The sequence below is a fragment of the Vombatus ursinus genome, unplaced genomic scaffold (genome assembly GCF_900497805.2).
Source record: "Vombatus ursinus unplaced genomic scaffold, bare-nosed wombat genome assembly UNPS02014832.1, whole genome shotgun sequence".
NCBI lineage: Eukaryota > Metazoa > Chordata > Mammalia > Diprotodontia > Vombatidae > Vombatus > Vombatus ursinus.
The window spans coordinates 40,702,470-40,714,709 of record NW_020954610.1 but is presented as its reverse complement, the minus strand read 5'-3'; the positions used below and the strand labels follow the sequence as shown (position 1 = coordinate 40,714,709).

Below are 12,240 nucleotides of genomic sequence, written 5' to 3'. Positions count from 1 at the left end.
TGAACATATTTCACCTTTGCAGCTTCTCTCATATATGTCACCTTCTCTCCTCTGACATTGCCACTACTCTAAAGCAGACCCTCATCACCTCACACGTGAACTCCTGTAATAGCCTTCTAGTGTGTCTGCTTTCCTCAAGTCTCTCCCCACTCCACTCCATTCGCCATTCAGCCACTAACGTGATTTTCCTAAAACACAGGTCTGACCATGTTACCTCTCTACTCAATAAACTCCAGTGGCTGTCTATTGCCTCTAGGAGCAAATACAAAATGCTATGTAGGGCATTCAAAGAAAACCCTTTATAACCTAGCCCCATCCTACTTTTTCAGTCTTCTTACATTTTACTCCTGTGTGTGTACTCTTTGATGCAGTACTCTATCTCTCCACTCTGGCATTTTCTCTGGCTGCTCCCCATGCCTGGAATACTGTCCCCACTCCTCTCCAACTACTGACCTTCCTGGCATCCTTTAAGTCCTAACTAAAATCTCACCTTTTATAGGAAGCCTTCCCTAACCATGCTTAATTCCAGTGCCTTCCCTCTGTTAACTATTTCCAATTTATCACACACTCACCCACATAATATCTTACTTTGTGTATATTTATTTACATGTTGCCCCCATTTGATTATGAACTTCTTGAGGGCAGGGACTGTCTTTTGCCTCTCTTTGTATCCCAGGCTTAGTACAGTATGTGGCACATTGTTGTTCAGTCATTTAGTTGTGTCTGTGAGGTTTTCTTGGCAAAAATACTGGAGTGGTTCGCCATTTCCTTCTCCAGTGGATTAAGGCAAACAAGTTTAAGTGACTTGTCCAGGGTCACACAGGTAGTACATGTCTGAGGCCAGTTTTGAACTCAGATCTTCCTGATTCCAGGCCCAGTACTCTATCCTGAGTCATCTAGCTGCCATCTAGGTTTGGTACATAGTAAGCACTTAATAAGTGTTTGGTATATATCAGGCCTTTCTTCCTGATGAGATTTTATTCAGGCAAATCTCAATACCTTAACAGAGCCTGAGATTAAGAAGCAACCTTGACACCCAACCATTAGGGCTGAAAAAGTGCCTTCATGGGTGCTTTGACTCAGGAAAGGGAGGGAATCAGCAGACTATGGCAATTGGGATGAGTTGCTGTAATGCCTCTGCTTGGTAATTTCTATATTTTACTTCCTACAGGACCGTTACATGATCCTAGGCCAAAATGGCTTCTTTGTGAGTCCTTCTGATTCACTGGCCATCATTGCTGCCAACCTCCCTTGCATTCCACATTTTCGTCAGATGGGAGTTCGAGGATTTGGGAGGAGTATGCCAACCAGCACAGCCTTGGATAGGTAAGGAAGAAGTGTTTGTCCTGAACAGCTTCCATTCTTTAAGAATCATTTCAGTCATGTTTTTGGGGCCATGACTTCATTTCTTCTACTTGTTGAACATGATTGCATGAAACCTGTCGATTTTATAGTAGTGAGGTGATCTTGTGTGAATTTTTGCTTTCATTATCTGATATAAAGGAATGGATTCCAGGGTTTTCATTTTATCTGATTTGTGGCTATTGGGCCCATTGAGTTCACTTGTTGTAGCTTTCAGTCAGGGGTGGTAATGCTTGGCAACTGATGGGGAATATGCAAGATTCATCCAAACTTTTGGATTCTAGAAAAACTAGGGGTTGGCAACTTGCGGAAGAATAAAGATTAATTTATGTTGTCTCTTATTTCAAATTGGATTAGGCTTTTTCAGAGTTCTTGCTGAAGTAAGAAGTGGGGGAGCTTAATCACAGAAAATAATGTTAGAAAGGCGTTTCTGATGAACTGATAAATAGAAATATGCACAGAATGATTTTACATATATATACCTATTTGTGTCTAATGGTAGCTCTCTCTGGGGGGGGAAGGGAAGGGAAAGGAGGAAAGAAAAAAATTTACATGATAACTTTATAATATATTTAAAAGGAATAGCAAGTTGTACATGATAGATTTGCAATTTCATGTGTAATCATCTTTTTTATTATATTATGGGAATGCTTATTTTATTCTATGAATTAAAAAAGAAAATAAGAAAAGAAAAACATCTCTTAGAATAATTTCTTTCTTCAAGATGATTTTGAGTTCTGAATAGGGGGTTTGTTTGGATGGTAGTCATCAATTACCTTTTCTCATCTTAGAAAAAGCTTTACCTTTCCAAAACTCCTTCTGATTATGGGCAAGAGAGAGAGCCACTGATATTTATATATGATTTGCATAAATAAAAAAATTACCAATTTCATGAAACTATCTTTAAGCAAAATTTGAAAGTAAAGTAAAATGAAACCTTCTATCTACTATGCTCATGTACAGGAGATATTTTTACTAATTTGGCAACATCTTGGGTTGGAAGAGAGAGAAGCAGAAGAGTAGATAGGGCACTGGTCTTGGAATGAGGAAGACCTGGGTTCATAATCCTACCTTTGACACCTACTAGTTGTGTCTTAGTTACTTACCAGTTACTTAACCTCTCTGTGCCTCAGTTTTTTCATCTTTAAAATGAGGGGGGTTGGTTTTGAGGACCACCAGGGTCTTTCTAGCTCTAAATGTATGATTCTCTGTATAACTTCAAAGACTTTCTTCTCTATCTCTCCTTTAATTTGCAAATTTTCTCTTACTCATCCTTTTGTATATTCATCAATTTCCATTTCCCTAGTTATACAGAACTCTCACAGACTCTCTGTCTCACTCTCTTATTTTCTCTCTCTCTCTCTCCTTCTCCTCCTCTTCCTGCTCCTCCTCCTCTTCCCCCCTCTCCTCCTCCCCCCCTCCTTCCCTTTTCTCCTCTCTGTCTCTGTCTCTCTATCTCTCTCTCTTTTCCCCCATCTATCCCAACCCATACATTGGGACACTTACCTTTTGTATGCAGACTCTTCCTTTTCCACTGCTCATCCTCCACAAAACTCTAGGGCATGATATCTGAAGAGGAGGCAAGCACTGACTTTCTCCTCATGCTACCAAGTACAGAAATATTATGTTGCTTTTCACCCTCTTTTTTAGTGAGTAAACTAGGATAGGCGAGACTTGACATAAAAGGAATAAAAATAGATCTCTAGTCCTGGTTTCCTATAGGGAGAGGAATTAGCTGTTTGATGGATGGTACTTTCTTCTCCCCTTCTTGGCCCCAGCCCATCTTTCTAGCCTCATTGTCCGTTATTCCGCTTCTCTTGGTTCCTTATATCCAGCATTCATCTCCCTTCTCTATTTCAACTGTCCCCCATGAGTGGAGGGCACATCTTCTCACTTCCGTCTCATAGAATCCCCTACTTTCTTCAAGATACACTTAAAATACTACCTTCTATAGAAAGCCATTCCTGATCCTAACTGCTAGGGTCCTTCTTCCATAATTACCTTATATTTGACAACCTTATATTTATTTTGCATTTATACATAAATATGTACATGTTATCTACCCTGTTAGAATGTAAGCTCCTTGGGCAGCTAGGTGGCACAGTGGATAGAGCACCGGCCCTGAAGTCAGGAGGACCTGAGTTCAAATCCGACCTCAGACACATAACACTCACTTAGCTGTGTACCCTGGGCAAGTCACTTAACTCCAATTGCCTAAAAAAGAGAATGTAAACTATTTGAGGTCAAGGACTATATTTGCCTCTCTTTATATCTCTTGGACTTAGCACAGTGCTAGGTACATAGTAGGTACTTAATAAATGCTCTGTTGATTGATTGATCAATTTCACTAAGTCAACAGTGGTAACACAATGAAGATGGGCAAACGTCCATTTAATATTCATGTCCAATACCTTTAAAGGGTAGGCTGACAGAGTATGACTTAGTTGCTCATTTCTTCTTTTTGAGGTCCCCTGGACTTTTATAATTCCATGGTCTTTTATGAGTCAGTGAAAATGTTCTCGAAGCAGTGGATTAGGTTACTAAAACTGTTTCTGGAAATGCTAAGAAACAGAAAGACAAAAGCAAGGACTGTCTTTTTTTTTTTTTTTTTTTTTTTTTTGGCATTAATTGGGGTTAAGTGACTTGCCCAAGGTCACACAGCTAGTAAGTATCACGTGTCTGAGGCTGGATTTGAACTCAGGTGCTCCATGACTCCAAGGCCAGAGTTTTATTCACTGCACCACCTAACTACCCCCTAAGGACTGTCAGCTAGTTGTAGATTGCCTTATTCTACTGAGTACTGTGCATCCTTTTTAGCATTCTGGGTAATTAGGCAATTAGATCTCCACACTCCACTCAAGCCCTACTCAGATGCTTCATTGTGGCACAGTGAACTCTAGTCTCTTAAAAGCTAGGCTGATGGAACAAAAGCTTTGGTAGGTCCTATCAAGCTGAAAAGATTTTTTTTTTATAGCAACCTGTTGATGGACAGCCATCCAAAAATCAGTTTGAAGAAGCTTATTGCCAGAAAGCTCATCTACCACTAGGTAATAAAAATAATTTTTTTGGCCATAGCAACTCTAGAAGACCACCTACTAATTCCACATCAGTGCATTAGTGAGTAGCCATGCCAATAAAATCATAAATCTTTGGAAGTATTGATACAGCATGATAATCAAATTTGTAAATGAATCACGGCATAGTGGACAAGAGCGGTAGAATTGGAGTCTGGGAGACCCAAGTTTGAATCCTGCCTCAGATCTTTGTTAGCTGTGTGAGTTAGTCATGTTGCCTTTTTTACTTTCACTTTTCTTATCTGTGAAATGGGAATAATCATAGCACCTCCTTCTCAGGGTTGTTGTGAGGACAAAATGAGATAATATTTGCAAAGTGCTTTGCAAAACTTAAAGCATCTAATGAGACAATAATTGTAAAGCACTTAGCACTGTGCCTGGTACATATTGGGTGCTATATAAAAGTTAATAATAATAATATATTATTCATTATTGGCAAAATGATTTAAAACATTTTAGCTCTGCTGTAACAAGTCCACTTACATGCTATTTGGTAAATTGGGTAACTCAGTCTCAGTTTTTTCATATGTAAAATGCATCTATTTCACAGAATTATTGTATCAGATGATAGAACATATATAAAGTGTTTTGCAAATCCTGAAGATTTGTGTAAATGCTGTGGCTGCTGCTGCTGCTGCTACTACGGGCTACTACAACAGAAGGTAAAGAGTAGAACGTGGCATAGTAAGGATTTAAAAGGATCTTGGCAGGATAGAATGATGGGCTGAATCTAATAAGATTACATTTAGGAGAAATAAGGGCAAAATCTGACACAGATTTAAGAAAAAAACCTATAAATCCATGATCAGATGTGGATAGACAATAGTTTGTGTGAAAAACATTTGGACTTTTCCCCCACAAAGATTGCAAGCTAAAAATGAAACAGTAATGTGACATGGCATTTCCCCCAAAGTTAATTTGTTTTTAGGCTATACTGATATCAAGGGATTGTCAAGAATGAGGGAAGAGGTAACCCCAGTGTAAGCTGACCTAGTCAGACTACATCTGGAGAGAGAAAGTCCCACTGAGATTTGAACTCAGATTGCAGGATTCAGAGTCCAGAGTGCTAACCATTATACCATGGAATCACACCATTACATCTGGAATGAATGGATAGATAGATAGATAGATAGATAGATGGATGAAAGGATGGATGGATAGATAAATGAATGAATGAAAAAAACATTTATTAAGTACTTACTTTGTGCAAAGCACTGTACTTAGGAGAATTGTGTTCAGTTCTGGCTGAGCATTATATCCTAGAAATGCCATTGCCTTTGCCATTGGAGTGGGCCAAGATGAGAATGCTAAGAATGGAGAGAGGACTTGGGATTAGGTCATACCAGGATTGATTAAAGGAACTAAGAATGGTAGACATGATAGCTGTTTTCTGTATTTGTTGGGCGTTCATGTAGAAAAGGAATTAGGCCTGTTTCTTTTGGCCTCAGAGAGCAAGACCTAGGAACAATGGATAGCTGTGAGAGGAGAGATTTCAGTTTCATACAAGGAGAGACTTCCTGGCAATCAGAGCTCTCCGGAAGTGGAAGGGGCTGACTCATGTCACAACTCTCCCTTTTCAATGCAGAGGCTTTGCAAAGGCTCCAGGAGTCCTTGTGTGTGTATGTGGCAGAGGGGATTCTTTTAGGGGTATAGAAAGGACTAGATGTTCTCTGAGATCTCTTTCAATCCTGAGATTCTATGATTCTGAGACTCTATGTCCATAAATTAGGATGACACTCTACCCTCTACCCCCCAAAACCAATTGAAGCAGTTGCCCTGCTAGAGAGAAGATGGCCATAACCATCCAAAAGCCTGACCAGGAGAAGCTGCTTTAATTCTGACAATAAAAACCACTTGGCCTCTTTCTTGTGGAAATTTCCCAGTCCTTCTTGATTTCACTTTATCTTCCCCTTCCCTGTAAATCTCAGTTTAAGTCCAAAACTGGAGGCCTTGCTTAGAAATTTCACAAAGGACCTGTTCTGATATGTAAGTGACCATTTAAAAGGATTATTCATGCTTGCTGGTTGGGATTCAGAATTCTTTAGGGCTCTGACTTGCTGATTTGTTTTGGCTAATTTGATATCTTCTACAGGTCCCAGGTGGATTTTTGTGATGGATACTTTGTAAATTTCTTTACTTGTAGGTAAAATAAATCCTTTAAGCCTCAGTGCTGAGCCCAGGCCTTGACTGTGGTTTCCCATATAATTTACTTACTTATTTGCAAAGAAGAAGATGATAGAAGTGTGCCAAGAAAACATCAGGCAGGCGTTTATAGGACTAAAATACCAAAGCCTCAGAAGAACAATGACTTGACTGGAAGAAAGGGACACTCAATGGCACCCTTCCCTGTATTTGTGGTATTTTTGAGTGAGATGAGGTTTGCAGAACCCTAGAATTCAAAGCACCCTTGAAGCTGATGAATTATTCAGACAAACTTCCATTGTTGTATGGTCATTGTAGTTCCCTGAGGCAAGCTACGCTGTGTCTTTAGTTTCTGCTTACTCAAACAAGGGCTCCATTTATGAGAGGATAGGACGGTTTTTCAGTCTTGGACTTAGCATTCTTTTGGGCCTTTGTCATTCTGGATGAGTCTGATTTGTGGTTGCAAGGGAATGTTTTTCAAAGAAAAACAAATTGGAAGTTTACTAGTGCCCCAAGGTTTCTCTTCAACCCATCCCAAAATGTTACATCATCTTGTATCAGCTTTCAATGTGATCATCTTATGAAGGGATCATATATGAAGGATATCAGTCAGGAGCCTTGCTCTCTAGGGATATTTACAATCTAAAATGGGGTCCACAACATTTTCTTCATAAGGCCCCTAATAAGCATATTTCTGCTCCAAAGAGGGTCAGATTTGGTTGCATTCTTAAAAATATGGAGATGAAATTCCTTCTCTTTCCTCCCTTGACCCTGCACTCCCCTTCCCACCCTGTTTTCATGTCTCAAGTCACTCACTTGCCTTGGTCTCTTTTACTTCCTCCATTAGAGTGAGATTGGAATTTTGGGTCAATAGAATGTATGCTACTCGAGGGCAAGGATTATTTTGTTCTTTGTATCCCCATTGCACAATACTTTGAATTGAGTTGATATTTCATGTTTGTTGAATTGAATTCAGCTAAATTGAATTGGAGTTAGGGCTGAAGATCAGAAAACATGACTAAATGAGTAGAAAGAGCCCCCTAGAGCCTTAGAAAATGTTAATTGCTCTGAATGTAGGTCCATGGGCCAACACCATGAACTGAATATGGACCACATCTTGTCTGAATGCAGATGTAAATGCTGCAAGTATGTATGCAAGTTCTCACTGATCTATAATGTCCAGCTAGGAGTTCATTCTTTGGTTTGGCTTTATTTTTATACCTTGGCTGAGAATGATGAATGACTACTCAGCAAATGGCTCATATTATTTTCCATCTATTGCCTCAGCTATATCAATGAGCTTCAGCTCCTCAACACATGGATGTTATCAGACTGTATTCTGATGTCATTTACCCAAGAATAACAGGGCATTCTGAAATAGAAAGAAAGCCTAGTCACCTTTGGCAATAGTTTTCTAATCAGGTCCTCAAAAAGAGTCTATACCAAATATTTTATATCTCTATCTAGATGGGGGTAAGATGCTGAACTGTAATTGGAATTTTAAAAAAGCAAAAAAAAAAAAATGCCAAGTGTTTGACCTAAAACAATCCTGAAGGATTGCCTTGGGTACATCATTTTTTGGAAGTTTAGAGCATTTGCTCTGGTTACAACAATCAAATCAATGCTACCACTCCTGGAAAGGACATGTCAGTCAATTGTTCTGTAACTCCAGTCACAATCCCTATTGCCTCCCTGACCAAAGCACTCCACCCTGGCCACCATTCTACTATACGTGTTGTCTTCCTCTATTAAAATATAAGAACCCCAAAGACAAAACCTGTCTTCCCTTCCTTCCTTCCTTCCTTCCTTCCTTCCTTCCTTCCTTCCTTCCATTCATTCATTGAAGAGGGAGCTCTAAATGAAAAAAACCACAGGCCCTTTACTTTCCCATTTGAAGGGTGTGTGTGTGTGTGTGTGTGTGTGTGTGTGTAACTATTTCATTTGGCCATACTGTTCTAAAATAATTCTACTCTCTACAAGGAGTGTTTCCTGTTCTCCTTAATGCTGGTCCATTTCCTCTGTTCATTATCTCCATTTTATCTTGAAACCCTCTTATTTGTATATAGTGTTTTCATGTTGTCTCCTCCTATATTAGATTGTGAGATCTGTGAGAGACTATTTTTTGCCTGTCTTTATATCTCCATTGCTTAGAACAGTGTCTGACATATAGTAGGTGCTTAATAAATGCTTATTGACTGACTGGCCTATCAGCATTCAGCATATTGATTCACTTTACCCACACAATCTCTGCTGTAATTCCTATGACAAGCCACATGGTATAGTGGAAAGATTATTGGAATAGGTGTTGGAAAACCTGGATTTTAGATTAAAATCCAAGCTCTTATTGTGATATCAGGCAAATCACTTAATCTCTCAGAGTCTTTTTCCTCATCTCTAAAGTGGGAATAATAATAATACATTCTTACCTCACACATTTGTCATAAGACTCAAATGAAATGTGTTACATGAAAACCCCAAATGAATAAATGTAAGATGATCTTATTAAATACACAAATAGATTTGTGATCTCATTAATTGGACTATTGTCCAGGTCCTCCTGTAAGTTCATCTCCAAGGGGGTCTGTGGTGGTTGTGAACAGGCTGTAACATTTAAACAATGAAGAATAGGAAAGAAAGATGTCATTAGGAAAAGTATGATTGGAAGAGAAGGTAGACTTGTATTGGTGAGGATGAGGAGCAAAAATAGGTGTATTATTATAAAACTCTTAAATAAAACTGGTTATCTCCAGTGCAGATTATTGAATACCCAAGATTCACTGTTATTTTAATTACCCCACTGAAGTAGCACAGTGCTTGGCACATAATAGGTACTTTATAAATGCTTATTTCCTTCCTTCCTTCCTTCCTTCCTTCCTTCCTTCCTTCCTTCCTTCCTTCCTTCCTCCCTTCCTTCCTTCCTTCCTTCTTTCCTTCCTTCTTTCTTTCCCTCCCTTGATTCAGAAATGCAAGATCTGCTTTACCTATTGTAAAACCTCATTTCTGTTTGCAAAATCACCTTAAGAGTCTTGACAGGGTAATTTTAACTTGTGTATGTCACAAGTTTTGATTTTTTTTTTCCTCTAAAGAACCAAAGGTATCTGGTCTAGATCAGGAATCCAAAGACTTTGACCTGCGGGCCAAATCTGCCCTGCTGCTTGTTTTTGTATCAATTGTGAAAGTGGTTTTTACATTTTAAAATACAATATAACGTTACTTAAGGCCAGATTTTTTTACTTAGGTCTCCAAGGCAAGACCTTAGTTTGCCAGCCCCATGGGTACTGGAGCCAAGCCCAGGAGGCTGGACTTGGAGACAAAAGAGTGGGATCAAATCCTAGCCTTGCTATATGACTGCAGGCAAACCACCGAACCTATTATTTCCTCATCTATAAAATGGGAAGATTGATACTTGTACAACCTACCTTGCAAGGCTGTTGTGACCAATGTACTTCTTAAACCTTATAATGCTATATAAACTATTATTGTGTCCCTATAGAGTCTATTTGGTATCCTCACTAAAAGAACATCCCTTCTATAAGGTAGGACCATCCCTCATTCAGGTTGATCTGTGTGAATAGTTCAGGTCTCAGATTGGAACAAAATGAAACACTCGTTAGGTTTATCAATTAATAAAAGGAGGTTTACTTGGCTATAGCAGAAAAAGGATATTCAACAAGAGTTGATCACTAATTCATCTGGGCATAACTTCCCTGCTTCTAGGCTAGCCATATTGATCTTCTAGTCAGAAGCTGGAGAGAGGAACTCCTGATAAGCATGATAGGCCATCAGGAAGCTACTTCAATGGCTGATTCCTTAGTCCCCTGAGCCAAATTACTCTCCAGTATGGTTCTGATACCTTTTAAGGAAAAACTAGGCTAGTCTGTATGAGGCACAGCCTAGAATATTGCTCTTACTGCACCATCGTAAACACTTACTCTCCTATGATTATTGCTAGGGACACTTTGAATTTTTTCAAATTTTGAGTGCCAGTAGTAATAGTAACAGTAATACTATTAGTGGTGGTGGGGGCAGCTTGGTTGGGGATGGGGGTGGGCTTCAGTGATAGTAGCAACAATTATAGGAAGAAAGGAAGGAAGGAAATAAACATTTATATAGAATATTACTTGTGAGACGTGGGAGATGCTGGCGCAGGACCACCCAGCATGATGTGCCTGCATCAGAGAAGATGTGCTCTGTAAGAAAAGCAGAATTGCAGTAGCACAAAAGAAACCTGAGGTATGCAAATCCAGAGACAACTCCATCTCAAATGTTCAAACTATTTGTGTAAGATCTATGGTGGAGCCTTCTGAGCTCATCATATTGGGCTAATAAGCCATAGCTGAACACACTGTATCTTGACCCCAACATCATTGGTCATTGGTCCTCTTCCGGTATGAAGGACAAACAACAATTATGTGGCTGTCATTGTTCTGTGTGCTTTTACAAATATTATCTCATTTGTTGAGGGAATATAGGATGGAAGATAGAGTGCTGGACATCTTAACTCTGAAATTTACTAAGTGATCCTAGGCAAATCACTTAAGGTTTATGGTCCTCAGGCAATTCCAGCACAGAAGAGTGAAAAGAGAGTTATATTTGTTTAACACAGTTCCTGGCACATAGTAGATGCATAATAAATGCTTATTTTTCTCTTCTATTCCAGCTTTAAATCTATGAGCCTATTATCTTCTTAATCAAAGATAGATCAATGGAGGGAATTTCTATACTAGAAGTTCTAAAATTAGAGATCTTTTAGCAATAGAAAAGATATAAATTGGGATCCTTATATGAAGACCCATCTGGAAATCGTCCCCCTCTTTGGAAAAGTTCATTTAACATGATAGGGGAAAACAAGAAGGCTACATTTGCTTTATATGAACTTACAGTGAAACAGATTTTTTCAATAATGTTAAATCAGCATTGAAGCTCTTGGGCTACATAGTAACCACGTTGAATGTTAAGGGACTGTCAGCAAGAGGCTGGCTTCTCATTCTTTAGTTTTCAAGTCCATAATGGCAAAACAGTAACCAACTGAAGAGTTAAAAACCCGTTTTGGAATTTGTATCATTTGAATCTCATCTTTCTTATCATGATGTCGGCTGTCCGATACTGCTGGTCAGATTAGTTTGTCACACTCTTTGCAGCAACTAAGGAAGTGGCATAGTAGTGTTTTCTGTAATTCAGCTGTCACTCTGCAAAGACAGGAGTAATATAAAGGTTATTTTTAAATTCTGTAACTTTGTGCTACTATTTGATGAGGAAATGATTGTATATCATGACTGGGCATAGTGGGAAATACCACTTAACTAAATGAGTAGAAGTTGCAGGAGGTATTTTGGATGAACTGTTTATTCATAGAAACTTAAGTGGTATGAGTCAGTTTTACATTGTGCTCATTTGACTCCATCTTGTTTCTAAGTTGCCTGAGTAGACTGTTGAAACACTATGGGATAAATATTAAGTCCCATGAGTTCCAAAATATACCGATGGCACCATCATTCCATGTCCCATTTTTAGAAGCCAGCTCCGTCATGCACACTATATTTGCAAGCACTTTTTGTCAGCCATTGTCAAATCTATCTATGAGAGGAAGATTTGTCAACGTTAAGAAAAGACCTGAGTCCTATTCTTAGTTTTTCCATTGACTTAGCACATGGCCTTGGGC

The 12,240-nt window shown here is 39.0% G+C and overlaps 1 protein-coding gene across 1 annotated transcript in view; it reads left to right on the top strand.

Moving 5' to 3' along the window:
- PGM5 (phosphoglucomutase 5) overlaps positions 1 to 12,240 on the top strand; it is a 214,070-nt gene that overhangs the window by 38,545 nt on the left and 163,285 nt on the right. The window contains exon 6 of the mRNA XM_027839610.1: positions 1,172 to 1,326. Within this exon, the coding sequence (XP_027695411.1) occupies positions 1,172 to 1,326 (155 nt within the window). The remainder of the gene's footprint in view (positions 1 to 1,171; positions 1,327 to 12,240) is intronic.